This window comes from Urocitellus parryii, chromosome 3 (genome assembly GCF_045843805.1).
Source record: "Urocitellus parryii isolate mUroPar1 chromosome 3, mUroPar1.hap1, whole genome shotgun sequence".
In the NCBI taxonomy this organism is placed as follows: domain Eukaryota; kingdom Metazoa; phylum Chordata; class Mammalia; order Rodentia; family Sciuridae; genus Urocitellus; species Urocitellus parryii.
In genome coordinates this window covers 45521387-45544354 of record NC_135533.1, presented here as the reverse complement: position 1 = coordinate 45544354, position 22968 = coordinate 45521387, and the positions used below count along the sequence as shown (strand labels likewise).

The 22968-nt window shown below is 35.8% G+C and overlaps 1 protein-coding gene across 1 annotated transcript in view; it reads right to left on the bottom strand.

Annotated features, from left to right (window-relative positions):
• Positions 1-14511: 14511 nt before the first annotated feature.
• Kcnd2 (potassium voltage-gated channel subfamily D member 2) overlaps positions 14512-22968 on the bottom strand; it is a 448576-nt gene continuing 440119 nt past the window's right edge. Inside the window, exons 3-6 of the mRNA XM_026388726.2 lie at positions 20435-20530; positions 19475-19567; positions 16237-16484; positions 14512-14689 (exon numbers count right to left, since the gene is read on the bottom strand). Coding sequence (XP_026244511.1) covers positions 14512-14689; positions 16237-16484; positions 19475-19567; positions 20435-20530 — 615 coding nt within the window. The remainder of the gene's footprint in view (positions 14690-16236; positions 16485-19474; positions 19568-20434; positions 20531-22968) is intronic.

Here is a 22968-nt window from a genome sequence, read left to right as displayed (position 1 = left end):
TCTCTACACAGAACATTTCTCTGTAGAGCACCTGGCTCCCCTCAGAGCAGGTGATCCTGGAGAGCAAGACAGAGCAAGAAAGAGCTTCTGAGATGGAAGCTGCAGTCTTTTTATAATCGAATCTAGAAGTAATGCTTCATTCTACTGCCATATCCAACGAATTATAAGCGAGTCATTAAATGTAACCCACATACAACGGAAGGGAAATTGGGCTGCATTTCTTGGATGAAGGCATATCCAAGAATTTGTGGACATGGCTTTACAACCTGGCTTTGACCAAATTCTCAGCTTTTGCAAGAGAAAGCACATAAAGTGAATTTATTTCTTTTCAGAGGGTTCACACGCTGGTAAAACTGATAAAAACAGATAAAAGCTCTCTTGCTATTTCATTGATAGTTCCTTCTATTTTCTTTGCTGCCCCTCCTCCTCTGTGGGCCTTGGGAGGCTGGACGTTCCCAGCTGCTCAGGCCTCAACTTTATGGACACTCTTACCTTACAACTTCATCCCAAACTGTGCTTTATATACCATCTCTACTCTCATAACTCTCGTATTTCTAACTTCATCCCTGATCTCTCCTTTCAATTTCAATTTTATATATCCAGCTGCTCCTTGACAACTCCACACAGACCGCATCAATTTAAAATGTACCATGGCTAACAGAGAACCCTCGGTTCCTTCTACTTCTTTCCCGGCCTTCTCATTTCTAGTAAATCTACCCACATGTTTAAACTCTTCTTATTACATATCTAATTCCTGAGCAAGTCTCGTCAGCACTTCTTTATAAATATTTTACCCGAATCTACCAAACTTGCTCCACCTCCACTGCCACCATTCTGGCCCAACCTACCTTTCTTTCTCACCTGGACTACTGTAATAGCCTAAAGAGAGCCTTCTTTCCACCTCTCTCCTTCCTCTTCTCCCTTCCTCCGTCCCTTCTTTCTTTTCCCCTCCCTTTCTTTCTTCCTTCCTTCTTCCTAGTTCCTGTAACTATTTTTCATTACAGCAGTGGTGGTATTGTGAAAATGTTATCAGTTCATGTTACTCAGCCATTTAAAATTCCGTGTGGCTTTTTATTTCACTTAGAACAATAAATCTCAACTCTTTGGGCAGACTTACAATTTTTTACTTGTCCTTTGCCTCTGCCAACTTTCCACCCATACTGATCTTCACCATTAGTATATACTGTATGTGTGTGTGTGTGTGTGTGTGTGTGTGTGTTGGTGGGTGTTTGCATGTATACATGTGTTATGTGCATGCTGTGTGTATTACTGTATTAGTATGTGTGTCTGGGAATGTGCCTGTGTGAAGTGTGTGTGTGTGTGTGTGTGTGTGTGTGTGTGTGTGTTTATGCACCAGGGTATGTATCTGGCATGCTCTTGTGTACACAAGCCATCCTGATTGATAGGCAGTTTAGATAGAATAGAATAGAGAGCACCCTGGAGAATTCTCAGAGACCACAGACATCCTCTCTCTCAATATTTATATTTCTCTGGAGATTCATTAAGTTTAAGTGGTCTCTTGTCAATTGCAAATGTCCTGGGAGCTGCTTAGTCATCTGTATCTTTGTGCGCGTCTTTATAATTAGACTGTGTTCTTTCTAGCCTTGCTGACAATCACCAGAGATAAGAATGAGTGTAAGGGTTTCACTTGAGTTGTGGGTGGGCAGCATGCCTGCTGAGGTGACATGTCCTGGATTGTCTCTCTGGATACGGTGATTTCTTCTCAGAGACAGGACTGGACACCACTGGGGAGTAAAGAAGTCAGTGGTTCCCAAGTTTTGCTGAGTGCCTTCGGGGTCACTTTGTTATATGCTTCTGAGGCATCCCAGTGTTCTCTAGATTTGGGGTCATTTCCCTTTTCGTTCATAGCAAAGAGCAGATTTGTTCCCAGTAGACAGTAGCCCCTCTGTGGGCACAGGCAGCAGAGAGCAAGCTGACACATTCAGTGACCATTTCATGCTTTGTCACATGTAGCCACAGAGGAAACCCTTCAGCGAGGTGCCTGTGAATGCTTCTGAGGAAGCCCTCTCAGCCCAGGACTCTTCCCTCTTGTGTCTCTTTCTTCCCTCTGATGCCAGGTCCTCAGACTTCACGCTTGCCATTTCTCCTGTCTTTCCTATAATTTCAACCTTTCCTTTTCTAGGTCCTAGATCTTTCTAAGCATGCCACTTTATATTTTATTAAATTGAGAAAATAGAAAATCAACCTCCTTCACTCCAGATTCCCTTATTAGAAATCCTGTCATCTCTTGAGCTATACTCCCAACCAAGTGATCCAAGGTTTTCTACACTGCGCGTCTCTAATCCAATGTAGGTTTCACATTATGTGCTTTTGCTTGGTTGGATGCTGACCACTTCGGTGCCCAAATCTCCCAGATTCAACATTCAACGAGTTGTCCCTTGGCTTCTTCTAGAAATCCCTCAATATTCTCCCATCTCTTTCCTTTCCTTATGGCAGCTCAGACTACTGTGTAGCCCCTTGTGGCTTGCTCCAGGGATCTTTCTCTTATTTCTCCTTTATTCTAATCCCTTGGCCTTTATACTGCAGATTTCCAAATGAATAATTCTCTAATTCTCTTCTGGGCTGTGCATTCCTATGTCTAATTGGTTACTTAAAGAGAAATCCCTGGGGTAGTTAAATGTTCAGGCTTTGGAGAAAGAGTCAGAAATCTTGGTTCAATTCTAGTCTTGCAACTTATTTGCCGTATGACCCTAGGGAAGGTATGTAACATATTTACCCTTTATTTCTTTATCCATAAACCAGGACTCTGTATATTTTTTTCTAAAGACAAATGAAGTAATGCGTGTAAAACATTGGGAAATTGTGCCGGGCATACAGTAATCATCTAAAAGTACTTAATAATTCTTTGTCTTGTTATTACTATTATTTGCATCCTCTTGGATGATTTCATGGACTTATTCAAAGGAGAATTCTTGATCATTTCAGCAAATGACACTTTCTTGCTCTTAGCTGCTTAAATCAGAAATTGACAGCTTCCTTAGATATATCTCACACTGATACCAATCATTGCCCAGTCTCCTTGACTTTAACTCCAAAGTGGCCCTTAAATCATCCAGTTCTCTCAGGAACCTCCTTAAATCAGCTATACTTCAACTCTCACTTGAGTTACTATAATGCTTTCCAAATTGGTCTCCCTGCTGCTTCTTGTGCCCTTTCCCTCAACTCATTCTTCAGCACATCTCAACCAGAGTGATTTTTAAAGCATGAATTGTATCACATCACTGGTCTGCTCAGAATTCCTCATGGTTTCCCATTGGACGAAGGACAAAGTCCAGTATGCTTCAACGGAAAGTTCTGTAAGTCTACTTTTTAATCTGTAGTCTCTGTTCTCTTGTTCATTGAGGCTCACCCAACAAGGCTTTCTAATGAGCTGTTAAGTGTTATAAGAGCTTTCCTATCTTGTAGATTATAATTTTGGCTCTAGAGTATTATTGGAATGTTTTTCTCCCTTTTTTTGGGTAATTCTCACTTCTTTTGGAGGTCCTAATAAGTGTTATCCTTCAAAGGTAATTGTTTTGATCTTTGACTTTGAACTTAAGATAAGCTCCCTCTTTTTCTTTTTTGTGGTACTCCTTGATTTTTCATTATGAGACTCACCACCATTTGCAATTATATATTACTTCTGTATTTATTTGCTTAGTGATAGTTTTCCTAACTGTATGCAAAAGCTCTAGATCACAACTGTCTTGTTAATGGTCTTATCTCAAGTGTCTAGCAAAACCTCTGGCACATATGAAGTGCTTGATCAATAAATTTGTTGGCTTCATAATGTGAAGGAATGAAATATGAGGATAAAAACACCTCATCTTAATGCAGGAAAACTACCAGATCTGAAATTCAGATATAAGTGGTCAAAAGATGTTCCCAAATTTTTGCCTCTAAGTAATTAAATCTAGAATTCCAGGGCTGGGAATGTAGCTCAGTGGCAGAGCACCGGCCTACAATGGTGTGTTGTGTACGACTTCAATATTGTTTAATTGTATTGTTAACAAAAAGAAAGACCTATAGGGATGTGGATGGACTTTGCAGTCAGATCTGGGTTTGAATCCTCTCAATCATTTGCCAGTGATGTGGCCTTGGGCAAGTTACTTAATTTCCCTAGGCTTCAGTCTTTTTCCTTGAAAAATGGTTATCCTGGTACCAGCTTGCATGGTTGTTGCACAGAATTGAAATGAAGAGAATGGCTTGTGTTGGTTGATTAATGAGTTGATGGTAAGTGTCATTCTCCCCCCAAATTCTTTATTCTGGCTCTTGGTTATGAAAGGGAAAAAAAATAAGAATCAACAATAATTTATTTAACATGTGGATTTTTTTGGTTTGAAATTATAAAATAGATGTAACAGACAATAGAAAGAAATAAATTAAAACTCATGAATTTTATTGAGCAATAGATTTTTTTTTCATATTCCCAAGGTAAATATATGAGGGCTTCCTGGATATGGGATGCCCTTTGCCTGGTTTACTCTCCTTTTTTTCAGACAATTTTATTGCTGATCTGAGTATTGTATAATTTTTTTTTCTCCACAATGCATCTTGCTCTAAACTTGGGTTGTTTAATTATATTTCTGCCTGTTTAGGGTCCATGTCAACAAGTAAACTGCAAATAACAGAGAAGACTGGATCTTGCTATCATTTCACTCCAGCACTTAGCACAGTGCCAGAAATGTACAATGTACTCACAAAGAAAATGAATGAATACACCTATTTCACAGCTTGCATTTCATTATGACCTTTTGATGTACTGTTTTAACCATAGTCGAAGTTTCATGCAATTGTCACTCTTTAAAAAAGGATCTCTTTGCTTTTAGAAAATCTCTTGGAATTTGTGTAATTTTAAGCTGCAGGCATTATGCTGTCTCTTAGGGGATGCTGCACATTCTTGTGTTGCACCTCACTGTTAAATATACAGGGTACACTGAGCATTGTCATCGTGTGAGGAAGTTTTGCCTCCTTTTTCTTGGAGTGTCCCCAGTTCTTCATGTGGTAGGTATAATGATTAGTATGAACCAGAGGATGTGGGTTTGTATACATCTGGGATCTTAATAAATTACAAAGCCAAAGGAAGCAGCTCAGTCCTTTGGAAAAAAAGGAAAATAGATTAGAAGCTCAAACATATAGTTTGAAAAAAAAGAATTTAAAATTCTTGGTATCCCCTTTAAAAGGTCATGCTGTTAAAAAAAAAAAAGAAGATAGTTTTTTCACAACCTCCCCATCAGACACAGTTATGTTAAGGTCTAAAACAAATTTATCTAAGAAATGGATTGCATTTTAAGAAAAATCTATCTGTTGCTTTTTTTTTCTTTCTTTTTTTTTCTTTCAGTTGTAGTTGGATATAATAACTTTATTTTACTTATTTATTTATATGTGATGCTGAGGATCAAACCCAGCAACCTGCATGTGCTAGGCAAGCGCTCTGCCACTGAATCACAACCCCAGCCCCTCTGTTGCTTTTCTTAAGGTATCCTAAAGAAGCATAGGTTTTCAATAAATTTGTAAGTGAATAAACAATGAGTTTCTCTTTCCCATGTGAGTGCCCCAAATCACCAACTCATAGCTTACCTTTTTCTTCCTTGTGCTAGTGTGAGTTCAGTTATTCTATAGTATTTAAGCTTTAGAAAACAGATAATGTTGTATGGTAATGCCAAGAATGCCACTTTTGATGATTTCCTTTAGGAAGATTTATTTAAAAGCCTATATATTTCTACATTATAATTTTCTACAATCAATAAAAAGGGTAAAAAAAACACAACAACTTGAAGTTCTAGTGATCACTGGGAAAGAAAAACTTTTGTTCTGGATTTCTTTCAAATTTTGTTTTCAACAGGGGTAAGATAGATAGAACTTCACATTCTGCCTATCTTCAAACCTATGTGTGGTGTGTGTATATAATCACACCCATGTGTACACCCTTTTCTCAAAATTTCTCTCCTAAGTTTGATTTGAGAGGTTTTAGTCAGATCTGGCATCACCATGACCAAAATGCCTGACAAAAAAAAAAAAAGTAGAGGAGGACAAGTTTATTTGGGGTTCATAGTTTCAGAAGTTCAGTCTATGGTTAGCCAATTCCATAGCTCTGAGCCCAAGATGAGGCAGGACATTATGGCAGAAGGCTGGGGCAGAGGAAAGCAGCTCAGGACATAGCAACTAAGAAGCAGAGTGCTTTGATTGCCAGGGACAAAGTGTAAACTGCAAAGTTACACCCCTGAGACCTGTCTTCTCTAGTCACATCTACCTGCCTACCAGTTAATCCATATCAGTGAATTAATGCACTCATTAGGTCACAACTCTCATCATCTAAACATTTCACCTCTGACCATTCTTGAGTTGTCTCACACATGAGCTTTTGGGGGACAACACATAACCACACCATAACAGAGATATGATAAAGGTATTTAATTGCAAAACATCTACATAAATTGTATGACAATTTATGATTACAAACTCAAATGGACATATAAGAAATTACCCAAGAACTTGTGTTTTTATTGTATTGCTTTACCTGTAAATGCACTGGGTGTTTAAGTTAGCTTGTTTGGTTTTCTCTTATATTAAGAAAAAGCATTTGTTAGGGTTGAGATTTTAGGATACACTTTGGGCATTGAATATATTTTCCTCTTATTTATGAGAAAACACGGAGAAATGTGGCAAATTAAACACAAGTGCTAGTGATTCTAAAGCTCATTTGCGTTTAAATTATTACTACAGTCAAGAATAATTATAAAAATATTTTATTAGAATCGGGAGTACTCCACAGAAACTGAAGATATCCTCACTTTTAAAATTGTGGTCTTATTATTACTCTTCTAATTTAGTTCATTATAATCATCTTAGCATTCAGGATAAATTTAAGTTGAAATACTTATAATTTGGGGATGTATATGATAGGGAGAATGTCCTGAATTAATTTTGGTTAACCCTTCAAAACTCACAAAGTTTATATCTAACAGAAAATAATTGCATTAAAATATAATTATATTCTCATAGTCTTTACCAATAAAGTGAATTCTAGGTAAACTAGTTAAAGAAACTGACATGATGTTGAATTCTTCTGGTCTTCCAAACTTCATGTCTCCCAAATGATATCTGGTTTCCAGTTCTTCCAGTCAGTCATGGCTTTCTCTCTCTCATTAGTTAGCTCTTGCCCATTTGGATGAATAATCTCATTTCATTTTAGATAGTGGAGCAGTCTGTTATATAAAAACATGCCCCTTGTTCATAGTGTGGTGCGATTTTTATATTAGTTTACAAGCTATATAGTCCTATCTTGGGAGGGAATAAAAACACCCAGAAAAACAGTTTTTAATCCTTCCATGAGGCAATTTGGAGAAGTTGTATTATTTTATAATAATTCTTAAAAATTAGAACTTATCATATAAAATTAAATAAAATATAAAACTTCTGTAATTTATTATCAGGATTTGACAATAATGAGCTGTATGTAATATTGAATTTTCCACACATGTGTTTTACACTTTTTCATGTAAAAGAAGTTTTGTATATAACATTAATACAGTGAATAACACATTTGCTATTCAAGTCGTAGAAAGGGGAAGACTGAAGTGGAAGGTAAAGAGATATTATTAATAGAGCAGAGTTATTTTGGAGCATAAAACAAGCAAATGATGAAACCCAAAGAAGAAGTTTTATGGCGAGTAGTTATATCCCAAGTACCATTTTAAAAGGTACATTAAATTTTCTACAGTACCATATAAATCAAATGTCGGTATTTACACCTTTATTGAAGCTTTTTATTTTGGGGGGTACAAATAAAAAATATCAATGACAGACAGAAAAAAATTTGGAATTCTTTATGAGGATGAAAAATCCAGGAATATTTTTAATTGTACCATATTAATTTGAAATACTGAATTATGCAGTTATTTTGCCAATTTGAATCTCTCTGCACATTATTTTGCATGTGGTATTAAATGCCAATAGACATTTTGCTGTCACTTTCTGAAATGTTTGCCTGCAAGAATTTAGATAGATACAAAAGATAATGAAGGGTGGGAATTATGGTTACTGACATTAATTCCAAAGCATTTCTGTTCCGTTACCATTAGCCTCTAGGAGTTGAACTGTGAGCCAATTAGATATACAAGCTAAAACTAAAGCCCTGACCATCAACTTTGAAAGGTTTGGCAGGCTTTGTTTAGATAGGGGAGTGAGACAGTGTGGATACTCTAACACACAATTCTCTCTGTTGCTGTAAAAAAAAACTCAATGTGTATGCTGTACCAAGATGGAGTTGTTGGAAAAATCTTTGTCAATTAGACCAGTTGTTTTCCATTTTATTTTAATTTACCAATAGTTAATCATGAAATTATTAGCAGCACATTTTCCAAGGTAAGAAAGAAATTATGGACCAAATGGGAAGACAAACTGATTGCCTTTTGTAATGACTTTGCAACCACTAGATTATGACTATAACCAGCCTCCCTCTGTCTCCCACCATTTCCTTTAATTTTTATTCTAGTCTCCAAGAAGCAATAACATCAACATTTTTACACAGTAGAATTCTATCACTTAAATACAGGATTTCATTTAAAATGTTTTATTATCTAAATTAGGAAAATCCAGACTCATTATTTTTCAGTGTTAAAGTTTTCTCCAAAGAAAATGAGGAATACAATTACCTAATGGAATGGTACATGTAAAGTGATTATCACGGTGTCTGGCATATATTTAAGACCCAATGAAGTTAGCAGGCATTATTATTGTTTTTACCTTTTCATGGTTATTTTAATCATCATTATTTTGTGCTCACTGTGAATGTATTGAAGAAACTGCATACTGAAAAGGATGCATTAGGATTTTAATTCTATGGTTTGTACATTGGTTTCTTATCAGGTTAACTGAGGATGACACTATTATAAATTTAGATTGAGTCCTATGTAAAATTGTGATATACATGATATTTTTACTTTTAAAAGGTTTATATCTTCTTCTTTTAAAAAAATTCTTCTTAATATTTTTTTGGTTGTAGATGGACACAATGTCTTTACTTTTATTTATTTATTCTTATGTGGTGCTAAGGATCAAATGCAGGGCCTCACGCATGGGAGGCAAGCGCTCTACCACTGAGCTACAACCCCATTCCTGTTTGTATCTTCTTATGTAAAGTCTATGAAGTCTTCTGTCTCTCCAAACAGGTATGTCTGATTGGGAAATTTAACAGGTTCATTTACTCAATTCATGGTCCATTCAACCTCAATTCTTTGTATTTCTTTTTATCATTTCTTAGCCCTAGTTTCTTATTCTGCTGTGTTAGGGTCCTGTTCTCTGTTGTACAAGGAGTCTGAGAGATATCGGAGCAATCTAATAGTGCATGATTATTAAAACTTGATAATAGGTTAATCTACCTTTTGGTGTCGCCATTCACAGCTCTAAGAAAGCAATTAAACGGATTTAAACCATATTTTAAAATGTTTCACTGTCAATTAGAACCAAACCCAAGGATTCCTCTCTACTGCCTTGTATCCCTTGTCAAGAGGCTTACCTTTGTCACCAGAGTTGCTCCAAATCTCCCTCAGGATCTTTAGCAAATTCATTCAATACCCTCCTTCAACCATTCCCATGTTTTGGAATTGACATAAACCCCTCAAGCTCACCTTTGTGGTGAGTGCTCCTGATAAGAAAGAAACTTACCTTTCTTCTCAGATGTACTACATTGTTGCCTCATTCTTTCAGATATTTCAATAGAGCTTATGATGTTAGGATTCACAGAGGCATTGTTACTCCTGCAAAACTATTTTAACAGCTTTCTTCACTTTCTCTCACATTGCAGTAGGAATGGTGGAGTGGATACTTGGTAAAGGTTAGTTTTTGTTTTCATTTTTTTTTAAAAAAACATGTTCAAATCTTACAGGTAAAGCTTTGCCTCTCTTTATCTTTTTTTGTTTTGTTTTGTTTTTCCTTTCTTATTTTTCCTCCAAGATTTATTTGGTGGCTCCTCACCCCCATAATAATAGAACTATTGCCACCAGAAAGAGGATTTGAATAGCATGATGGAAAAAGTTGAGAAAACACTTTGAAGAACACTGTCCTCCTATAACATCTGTTGAAGAGATGTCTTCAAGAGACTGAGGCAGAAGACTGCCTGTCACTATGGTTGAAAGGACACTGCCTTGTAAGAGTGTGAGTAGCAGGATGAAGCAGAGAGGACTTTGAGCTATTTTCCTATATAATCCCTTGAGGAGGAGGTTTGGTCTGGTTTCTTTTTTCTTTTTCTTATTTTTTTTTTCTTAGTACCGGGGATTAAACTCAGGAACACTCGACCACTGAGGCACATCCCCAGCCATATTTTGTATTTTATTTAGAGACAAGGTTTCACTGAGTTGCTTAGCACCTCGCTTTTGCTGACGCTGGCTTTGAACTCTGGATCCTCCTGCCTTGGTCTCCGGGGCCTCTGGGATTACAGACTTGTGCCACCGTGCCCGGCCTGGTCTGGTTTCTTAATCTCTGTTTCTCTAGCATCAACACAACATCTAGCCCATCTCAAGTATTCAATGAATGGAGTTTCATGTAGAATACACAGTGGATACCTAATGGATTTCCATGGAGAAACCAGAGTTAAAAATGGTGAGGGACAAGAGGCTCCTGCCAAAGAAATAATTAGTGTTGAGGAGAAAAGAGGGTAAAGGCCACGTGACAAACCAACCATTAGAAGCCATGGATCCCACAGTATTTCAAACAGAAAACCTTTGACAATAAAAAAAGTTTTATAATTGTCTTAGGCTAACTTGTTCAAAAATTAACTCTTTGGAGAAAGTTTTACTGTCTCAAACACAATTTGACGAGGTAAAGTCAGTTTAAACCCTCATTTTTAAAATAACTAGGTGTGCCTACACAATTGTGTTGAAAATTCTGATGATATTTACACAGTGCAATAAACATTGTTGTATCTGTGTGTTAATAAAACAAGTACCCTAATAACATCCTACTCAAGAGGACATGATTTTTTTTTTTTCACAAGACTCTGTGGATCATCTATCTGACATCAAGAACCCTTTATATTCTTTTGAGAAATGTTGCTGGCATTGATTAATATCACTTCTGGAGGCTATTTCCAAGCCAATGTTGTAACTAAGTTGAAGGAGCAGGCAGGTATGTTGGACCTTTTTAATGCAGGATTGACACATCAATAAATCAAAGGCTGTAAAGGAAAATAGTTAACAAGAAAATACAGAAACTGTTCACTCAAAAAATCATACACAGCACTAGCTAAATCAGTTCCTATTAAATGATTTACTTTGTCTTTTTCCTTCTTTTAATAATAAACACTTAACATTTTCTTGCTCTTTTTCTTCTCAGGGTATTAAAAAGATATCATCAGTATGTGCATATTATTAAAATGAATGTAAGCCTATGAATATATATTAATCATACATATGCATAGGCTTATATTCATTTTTTAGAATATATATACATTCAATATGCACACATATAGCTATACAAATTTCTGTTTTCGTATATAGGAAAAAAATCCTTTGAGAACTTAATGGAATTCTGATCAAAACTACTATCTCATAGGTTATATTTAGCTCTTTATTTATTTTCTTTCTTTATTTTTTTGGTAGCAGGAATTGAACCTAGGGGTGCTTAACCACTGAGCCATCCCCAGGCCCTTTGAATTTTTCATTTTGAGACAGGGTCTCCCTAAGTTGCTTAGGGTCTCAATAAATTACCTGAGGCTGGCCTTGAACTTGAGATTTTCATGCCTCAGCAACTGGGATAACAGGCGTGTGCCACCACGCCCATTTCAGAGTTTATTTTGCCCAATCCAAGTGGTAGTAATGAAGAAGTTTATAAGATTCAGAGACTGGCCTTACTTAAATGACCCTAATTTTTCTGTTAAAGTTTCTTCCTAAATTCCCACTGCTGATGTAAGGCTGCTGTGTCCACCGGTTCAGACTAGATTTAAGTATTGAGTTCTAGTCCATACGTGTCACAGGCTTCCACCAGGTATGAGTGCGGCGCATCTTAGATTTTGGAAAGGAATGAAGTCTAAGGAAAAAGGGCAACAGTCAACCACATTGTCCTGTTCAAGCATGCACGTGTTTTATTTAAGTATTCTCCAAAGGTCTATTTTTTTCCAGCATAATGCAGGTATTATGCTATCCTTTGAAATAAGATATATGAACTTCAAACAAAATTGTCAAAACAATGACCTTAGTTACTCCATATGGTACACAGAAATAATTACATTTCACTTACAATACAGATGCACTTAACACAGTCATCAATAGTCACTCACCACCAACACAGTATATTTTTTAAATCACCTAAAACATCAAAAAGTTTTTTTCTTTTCCAAACATCTAAAGAAATTAATATTTTGGATAAGTGATAAATGAAAAGAGGAGGCAGAATTGTCAACTAAAATAACCTAACTGCCTTTTCCTTGATATAACACCAAGAACTTGAAAATAGAACTTCTTGTTGGGAATCAAAAGACATTAAGTATTCCTGATTGTAATTCCTTAGTCTAGTTTTTAAAAAGGTTCTCAATAAATGCCATCAAAGAAGTTTCACTATATATTTGCTCTAGAAGCATAAAGTGACAAGAGGCAGGTGTTAATATAATTGTTAATATTCACGCTGCTGGAAGATTAGTAGCTTTTTAAAAGACATACTAGAAATAAAGCCAGTTCTTCCCAAGAGACAGTAGTTTATCTTACTTTCACTCAGCAAATGTTTATTAAGAGCTACTGTGTGCACAGCACGGTTCTAGAAGCTATTCTAGAAATGGGAAGCAAGAATTTCTGACTTTACCCGAAAATGGTTGGATTAATTAATTTTTATAAGTTATGATAAGCATTTGAAGATCTCTATAATAGAGGGATAATTATTAACTCTTTCCATATATAGAAACTAAGCTTTATTCCTTACAGTGGTGGCTCGGAATGAACAAAACTTTATTTGACATAAAACTTTTTTACACTGTCACGTGCAGACACGTCTGCTGATGTATTTTAAGGGTGTAAAGGTATAAAGACTTTTCACTTAAATGTACACAGAAATCAATCTTGCATCATCAAGCTCCTGTCCTCCCAATTTTGTGGAGAACGCTGCACCTTGCCAAACACAGGACCTTTCTGAGATAAATTGGTGCCGCCTTCATGAATGGCATTGGCCGCATGTTTTCATCAAATACTGCGACATGAAGCACTCCCGTTTATCTCTGCATTCCAATTCAAATTAGGTATTCTCAACATGTATTCAAGATCTAAAGCAAAATAAATAATACATCAAGTAAGATTCTGAGATCGTCGATCCTGTGATATTAGTCCCAGTCAACTCTTCAGGAAACACATCCCAATATATCTAGTATCTGGGCTTTTCCATAAACAGCAAAGACATTAGAGATAATTCATAGATGTCAACTCCTTTTCTCTAGTTTTTGACAAGGGGATTGATGACAATCTACTTACAAGATAATTTATTGGGGAATACAAAAGTAGGAAAGTCACTTGAACTACAGTAAACGCTAGTTTCTCTGATGATAATGAACCCAATACAAAGGTACCCTAGAAATACAGAATGCACTGGGTCACAGCAATACAGTGGACCAAAGAATACTACTGAAAAACATTGATGACACAGTAGTTTTTGGATCAAAAAGTCACCTAAACCTTGCAACACCAGAAGTTTTTCTATGGATGTGGCTCTTACTGTACCTATAATCTGGAAAGTACAACCACCAAAAAATCCTGATTCCTGATACAACATGTGTGCAGTGAATTATTGCAGTTGTAACAGTAACTAGGTGCAAGGCTAAACAATAATACTGAACTATCTGAACACTTCAGATTTACTAATGAGCATCCCCATGAGAAATACTGCAGTTCTAAAAGGAGTTTATTTGCACAGCCCACCATGGAACAATCAGCTTGTTGTAAGTGCACAGAAATTTCCCCTTTCTACAATTATAGTTTATCATGCCTATTCTGAAGACAACATAAGGAAACTGAGATCACTGCTCCAAAGAATTCTAGCATGCATTATGATGGTTTCCTTCAGTCAATACAAATGTGTTGTATGAGTTTTTTCCCATATATAATAATCTTCATCATAGCCAATGTTCATGGTTTTAACAGGAAAAATTTTTATCAAAATGTTTTTCCATATTTTTTTTTTGTTTTGCATTCAACTGGAACATTTTGTTCAAAGATTTATTTTATTTGTTTTATTAAAAAAGAGTTCTGATCATAAGAAGCATCAATAGGCGGCATTTCATTGTGCTCATTCACAAAGTCAAAGGGCCACAGAATATTCCTCTGTATAACAGGTCAAACTCTGTCTAGAAATGCCATTGGTGGTTTTATTCACATCCTCGAGTTTGGAAGATTTATTTTTGTTTCACTATCAGCCTTCTTGTTTTGCTGTCTTAATCTGCAAAACGTTTATTTATTTTTTTTCTTCTTTCTTCTACATTGAGATTCTTTCCACAGCCAGGGCTCAAATTCTCTTAAACCTAATCCAATTGTCTTACAAGGCAGACACCCTGACAATATTTCCTCCTGAGTACTCGGGAGACTCTGGCCTGTCATCTCCTTCTGGTGTGGTTACTGGAGGTGTTGGGATGCTTATTATTGCTGTAGTCACATAAGGTTGTTCACAGTTTAGTTTAACACACTCTTCCATTTTGGCATTTAAGCTGGATCGGCTGATGAGGAAAAAAAATAGATTTAAGAAAAGAAGATATTTATTTAAATTTTTTTCATGAAGCTGAAAAATGTACATTTTAATGCTTGTAAGTAACATTTTAAATGTTCAGGAAAATTATCACGTAAAAATGAAACATCAAAACTTAATATGAAACATCAAAACTTAATATATATTATCTTGAACATTAACCAGTTGATTAACATTAAAGACAATTCTTAAAGCCAGCTCAACTGTTTCTCAAACAAACTGCATTATAAATGTAAGAAAGAAAAAGGACCAGGTAAGATCTGGACAGCCCGAACTGAGCAAAGTAAAATAACTTTAAGATAGAAACTCAGAATTTGATATGCCATGTGATTTCTCAATTCCTTTGTCCACAAAATCCTTTCATTATTGTGTCTTTTTGAAGTATGTAATGCAAATAAACCCTCAATTTAGTGATGATCACATCTTAAGAAGCCAAAAAAAGGTAGCTGTTCCCATCTAGCACTTGAAGGTTTTCTCAAAAGATATTCTTAACAAATATGTTATACTCTTTGGGAGAAGCAGAAGGAGAAGGATCAAGAAGGGTATAAACAGGAATTAAAACTATTTTCATGGAAAATGAATAAAATGTTTATGTCATAATATTTGATTCCTAAAACTGTCACCATTTTCTACTTTGTTTTATGATGGATGTAAAATATCTTAAAGATAAAAATTCTTCATTGTCCTAAATTTTAACATTGTGGTCCAATTTTCATAAATCAACATAGTCTGAATCAGAATCTCATCTTGGTTTTCAACATAGCTTCTTAAATGCTAACAAAGAAGCAAGACTGAACTTATAGAGGGTCACTCTAAGAATATATGCTCTTCAAATAAAAGAATGAAGTAAAAAACATTTTGGCAGAAGTTGATCTTTTTAATGTGTAATTTAAATGTATTATTTTTATTAGACATTTATGGTAAAAAAAATAGTAAATAATGAAAAGTAAAGTGTAAAAGTTTCACATAAATTTTACATAAATTAACTGGTAAACAATTTTAGAATTTAACTTATCTTTTTGATATTGGATTGATTTTTGTATTTGATGTAGCCAAAAAATATCTTTTGGATCAAAAGTATAGGTTAATAAAAGAGATTTGTGTAGGTATAGTTTTAATTTTCACTGTTATATTGAACAAATATATTTTAGGTACTATTGAATAACTTTCACTCATATCGATGTGAGTTTCACTTGTCTTTTTAGTAGTTTTGATTGTCATTTCAGGCTCTTTGAGTCTACATCTGGGGCTCCTGGGTATAGAGGTCCTTGCTCAAACAAACAAAAAATTGTAAAGTTGAAGCAATAAAAAACATTGTTAGTCATCTTCTTCCTGTTGTTAATACTGACAAAAATAATTACTACTTTTGACCCCAAGGGATATGCCAGTGGACTCCTTCTCCTACTTGCTGCACAGTTTTGTCCCTTTCTCAGCCCTAGGAGCTAGGACTTCCCTGCTCATAGGTGGCAATGTGACAGCAGGGACAGAGCCTGTGAACCAGTAGGTTCATCCAGGTACCTGTTAGATAGAGGAGTTCTCTCCACACACCGGATTTGAATGGTGCTGAGTTCCTGCACGCTGCCTCGATGACTCCCAGATACGTTGGCATTTGGGATGCGGAAAGTTTTTTTGTGTCGGCGTGAACAGCAAGTGCTGGTGACTCCTTGTTGTGAAGAGAGAGAGGGGCTGTGACTTGAAGGACGGTTGACGGTGGCAACTTCCATGCAACTTTCTTCAAAGACTTGTTCATCCACGAATTCATGATTCTATTTCAGAGAAGCACATTTGAAATTAAAATAAACAAAATGTATAGCTTTCTTTTACTAACACCATTTTCCAGAAGATTAGAACCACTTTTCTTTGACATTTGTGTGGAAATAAAATCTCTCTAGTTAGACTGAGTGATTGACGTGTGCCGGTGGATTCAGTGTCCATTGACAAATTAATTTCATCTTACAATATAAATTTATGAATTTAAGCATAAAATCAGGAAGTCAGAAATTAGAAGGGAAAAAACCCTTGAAATGAATATAGAGAATATCTACAGGAAATTTAAAAATTTACATTGACTTTATTTTTTAAACAAATTGAAATCATGAAAAGAGGTTATTTTATAGAACACCACGAGTAATACTGTTAAATAGTAGCAAATACCTTCACATGGGATTGAAAAAAATTTTCATCTGAAAATAAGATATTGAAGACACTTCTGATTTCTTTAGAAGCTTCCCTAAAATTTCTGGTATATAAGAAAATATAACTTATTGGCTAAGAAAATAAAATGTTTATCTGTAAAATGGGTCACTGTGCTTGACTCAGAAGGAATGAGCACTGAACTTTCATGGCCTCTTTTCTTTGTGATATATCACAGGGAGAACTCATGACTTCAGTCTGTGTTCAGGGTGTGTTTTGTGTGTGTGTGTGCACATGTGTGTGTGTAGTGCTGGGGATTGAACCTTGGTAGAGAACATTGCTCTACCACTCATTTACATTCCAGCCTTCTTATTTTTTATTTTGAGACAGGTTCTTGCTAAATTGCCCATGCTGGGGTCTCCAACTTGAGATCCTCCTGCGTCAGCCTTGGGATAAGCTGAGATTGCAGGCTTGCACCACACTGCCCCAGCTGTTCTCCACCCACTACCTTCTAGCCCACAGACAATCAGTAACGGGGCATCATTTCACACACCCTATTTTATAGATGCACAGTGTCAATTTTACTCTTAAAATGTTTAGTAAAGAATTGCCTCCTAAAATGCCTATGCAAGAATTTTTACCTCAGAAATAGAAGGGAAACATTTTGGTCTGAATTGCTAGAGAATAACTTCAATTACTGTTTTTCCTTTGTGTGCACAGAAATGGCCTTCTAATGGAATACTTTGCACATACCGAATTTCACTTAACCATCTCTCATCCTAAAATATTAGTAAAACAATTGAAGCAATTCACTGGCTAATAGGAAATAGATTGTTTTAGTTACTCATTTTGTCATCTCTTTGCTGAGGAAAGCATTTTGAAACACATGAAATTTAACATTCTACTGTTTAGAGTCCAGAGAATAATTTGATTAGATAAGGCAAAATTTCATGTTAAATATTACATTTTAGAGAAAAAAAAGTGCACAAAAGATTCATCATCTGATTTCTTCTTTTACGATGCACATTTCACACACATAATGCAAGTTATCCTGCATGAGATTTTAATTTATCTCCTTAGCAATTAGAATTGAAGAAGTCATTCTGTTATTGGTTACCCTATATTTTTATAGGTGGTGTTAAAAGTAATTTTGGGTTTTAAGAAAAGTAGTCTTCATTGGTAAAGTAATTGAAAAAAAGGAAATGAGGAAAAAGACAAAGGTAAATGCATTCTACCATTATCATTTAAGTTCATCCAAGTATCATTTGAGCTCCAAAGTATTATGCTTTGAAACTTAATACTAAGTAAGTACTAAGAAAGTACTAATAGGTTATAGACTTGTCCACATATTTGTTTAAAAATGCAAATATAATTATGTATTTATCCTGTTAAAAACACTTAACTGATTTCCATTTATCATGACACAAAAATCAAAATTGCTCACTTGACTCCAAAGACTGACATTATCCAGCCACTGTCTCTGCTTCCTCTTGGGCCATGCCACTTGCTCCGTTGAGTCACCCTCAAATTCTTTTGCCTCCCCTTAGGCCAAGTTCCTCTTTCTTCTTTTCCTTGCTTACCTCCTTCTCATCCTTCTGTTCTCAACTCAAGTTCTTTCCAGAAGCCTTGTCTGAGCCTGTCACCTAGGGGTTCCACCCTCTTTGCCCAACTCCACTGTGGCCCTGTCAGTTCTCCCACTGCTCATACCTCTTCTCTAGTAACACCCATGGTTAATATTTTGTCCCATAAATGGAGACTCAACGAGGACAGAGGCCATACTAACTTCATGGTGTGTCTTGGATCTGGCTCACTATTAGCACATAGCAGGCAAATGATACATACTGGTTGCATGGTTACATAGGTAAATAAATTGATGTGAAATATATTGAAATTGAGAATACATATAATGTGTCTTTGGTGAGTAAAGAAGCTGACCTGATTCAATATGATGAAAAATTTTGTTCTGCTCTGTAATCACAAACTGTGATCCACATTGACTAGCTAACTAAGGAATGAACGTCTTTACTATGGAGAAGTCCCACTTAGTGCCTGTAAGTGAAGAAATGTAAACTTTTTCCTCAACACCCAGAGGTGTACCAGTGGTTAAATTTGTCATTTCTTTTGAATGCAAACTGATCATTTTTGCTATGTACCTCTATTTATTATATCTGTGAATTACTTGCTTCTATTCTGTTATTTTCTCTCTCTCTCTCTCTTTTTTTTTTTTTTTTTGCTATTGATATTCCCTTTACCAGATGTTTGGCATACTTGAAATATCATTTTCCCCTTTTTAATCAAAATTTTAAAAACAGATGAGACAGAATATTTTATTGGACTCTGTATTGGAAGACAGTTTTCTAACTACATTTAACTGATATCTTACGACTAGAGTTAAGATACTACTAAGTTAAGACAGAGGTTTCTTAAAATAATTTCCAACTCGAAATGTCATTATGATATTTCAAAGTAGTTTCAGATACTACAGGTTTTCTGTTTGTTTGGTTTTTATCATATTTTCCAGTAATGCAGAGTGTGAAATAATACGTGGAAATATTGTGTATGCACAAAGGCAAATGGGACTAGTGTCAGAGTGCAGAGGCAGGCCCTTGTGCTGTCTCCTTACCGTGGTTTTCTCCAGGCAGTGAAGCAGGTGGTGGTGCTGGGTTTCAAAGCTGGAGCCTGACTTGCTAATGAAGGCCTGTTCCTCCTCCGAGGACTGTGAACACAGAAGAAACAGAGGTGCTTCTATTTTATTTGCAAACAGCAAGAATCTCAACCACACAATTGCACAGAGATCTGGCCTATTTTCTGAGGCTCACCAGCAGCACTTTTTTTTTTTTAAACTAAAAACAGACAAATGTGCAGTTGCTTTTAAGTTGAATGATCAGCATACAAATTTTCATCAAATTAGAGGTCTGGTCTTTTAGACTATGCCTCCCTGAATTGAAAATTTAAATCTCTTTTACTCATTCAAGGACCAACTTCCTTTGAAAGCCTGAGCCATTTATCTTTAGATAATAAAATTTAACCTCGTACTTAGATAATCCTGAAACCATTATCGTGCACCTACATGAAAGATATTTTGTAAGAAAAGATGATGGAAATCCTAAATATTAAAGGAAAGTTTTGAAGTAAAAGTCTCTCATTCAGACTCTGTGACATTCCCAACACCGAATCAATGGTGTTCTCTCTTTATTAAGAAGTAAAACAAGATGGGGCATCACCTCTGCTTCCCCATTACCTGAACTTTAAGGAACATGAGCAATTTTTAAATAAAAAAAGAATTAGGCATTTGAATTATTGAGCATCTTCTGCCTCTCTGATGTTAATTAGAGATAGTGTAGAGACGCTGTCTGATTGCGAATTTAGGAATCATAACCCACTGGCAATACTCCATAGCACAGCTTCTAACCAGCTACAGACAACTGGAGTGTACCGGAGGAGATTATAAAAAAAATAACACTTTTGCTGTTTTGCTAGCCATTTTCATAATTATCCCCAATAAAATTATACGGTTAAGTAGAACTAAATTAGTATTACCCAATAAACTGATCACTAAAAAATGCAAAGAACTTGACTTTACCTGCAGCTGGTTACTGAGTAAACCATTCCGTTTGCTCTGCATGTAGGCGCTGGCGCTTCCGCTTTTGGCTGCCCGGATCCTGGCCAGTCTAGCTTTCTACAGGACAAAAAAAAAATGAACATCCCATCAATACTTATGTGTGGTATTCTTCAAACAGTGAAGTCAGTCTTGCTTTATCCTACTGTCAGCATACATATTTTAAAAAGCAAGCCAACTTTTAACATGTAACTACTGACAAATATGCTCCTGTCCTCTTTTGAATGTTTTCTTTTAGTTAACATTTATTAGTAAGGCCAATTAACTACTTTAGAGCCGGGTTATGCATGCAGGAATTGAAATTAAGTCTTTACAGTAAGATGAAGTTATTTTATTACTGTTTCTCTCAATTGTGTCAAGAGAAAAATAGCAATATTACTTTACTTATATTTTCATTTATCCAAATCTGAGTAACTTAATGAAATGAAGACCAGTAAATCAGCTGCCATCTCCTTTTCATTTAAACTAATGTCCTTTATAAAATTAGTAACTAAGTTCTAAGAACCACTTCCTTTTTTCTATCCTTCCTTCTTTCCCTCCTTCCTTCTTTCCATTCTTAGAACCACTATTCAGCTGTATCTGTGTTCTCCAACTTAACTTTAATCTTTGAAATTATTCTGGTAAAGGAGAAAATGCGGGGCCCTTGCTGAATAAAATGGGCTCTCTTTAAAAAAAAAAAAATCTCTGAATTTATCTACTTTGTTGGCAAGGTCCACACAACTGTATGCTCATCTGTTTTATTTCACTCTTGAATTTGTTGAAATGAGGAACAGAGCAAGCCCATCCAAAGATATCTATAAAATCATTTAAAATTTTTTGAACATTTTTTTCTTCAATTAAGAGAATTTTTTTTTCTGGTGGTCACTTCAGTTGTTCACTGTTAGAGTGACATCACCAGAGTGGTGTTACTGAACACACTAGGTGGTCAGCTTGATTTCCTGTATGGCATTCTACTTTATGAGTGTGGAGATACACCCCTGATTAGACTGAGAGAAGATGCCTGCTTTGCACCCGCTGGGCAGCACTCCTTTGGTGTCCATTCTATTCTTGTGATGAATCTCTCTGCAAGTGTATGTAACATAGCAACTGGGGTGACTTGAAAAAGAAGTTTCTTATAAACTGACCCTAAGAAGACTCCTCTTCCCTTTCTAACCACCCCACACAGATGCTATCTTTAGTCTCAAGCCCTAGAATGTTCTTTTTAGTAAGGACTTCAAAGTTACTTAGATTTTTAAAGCAGAAAACAGATACATACATATCATAAAACTTTTAATCCTATAAAACGATATACAAGCAATCGAGTCTCTCTGATCCTGGAGCCATCTTCTTCCTATGCTTTGGAGTAAACAACGGGTAATCTTCTTAGGAAATCCTATCCAAAACTTTCTAAGCACATCAAAGCAAGCACATGTATACATATAGAATGGCATATATATCTTTACTCAGTTGGAACAACACTCCTCACACTGTTACACTTAGTTGTGTGTGTGTGTGTTTTTTTTTTTTTTACCATATCTTGGAAACTCTTACTTTTCATGGATGTGCCCTATGTGCCCTATCTGTATGAGTAAGGCATATTTATTTGGCCTGCCAACTACCAACTAAGTTTTTAAAGCATCTTTTTCTACTGCAAGTAATATTTCCTGCTTTTAACATTATTACCATGAGCTTTTCTGCAAGACAAACTTCTGAAAGCAATTATTCCTGCATCAAAGGATGTGTGTGTACATGTGATATTAACAGGTTTTACCAAATTTTCCTTCAATTAATAGGCTTTACCAAATTTCCCTTCAAAGTCGTTGTAACAAGATGCTCTTGCATCCACATCATTTGAGAGTCGCCCTGAGATGTTTGAAGCTCTCAAAGTAGCTTTAAGATAACTGTCGTGGCTTTAACTCCACATTCACCTCTGAATATAGTCTTTCCAGGCTCTGATTCCAGATTAAAATAGGTTGCAAGGAGTTCATATTTATAAGCATTGAGAAACAATGACAAATTTCCTCTCTTCATTGTCAATGTAATGCTTAGGTCACTCAAAGATTGGGGCAATACTGGAGAATGAAGTTGGAAAGTAGAAGAACTTTTCATCTTAAATGCTGGGCTGCAGGGCCAGAATTTCAGGCCTGACTCAACAAACAATGGAAAGTGATATAAGCACTTTTGGAAAAGACTTGGAACTGACATAATAATTCAGAAACAAGCAGTTTATGTAATGGTTTCCAGAAAGGGCTTATTGTTGAAATTTTAGTTAGGTATCTTTGTTCTCCTGAAACATTTTTGCTTTTTAGGTTTCCTTCTCTCTTCTACCTGCTCTTTCCTTTCTCTTTCCTCTCCTTGGTTTCTTTGACTGCCAGCCTGCCTGCCTACCTCTCCATCTTCCTTCCTTCCTTCCTTCCTTCCTTCCTTCCTTCCTTCCTTCCTTCCTTCCTTCCCTCCTTCCTTCCTTCTCTTTAATTTGCAACTACTATATATAATATCACCTATATCATAGTTACCTA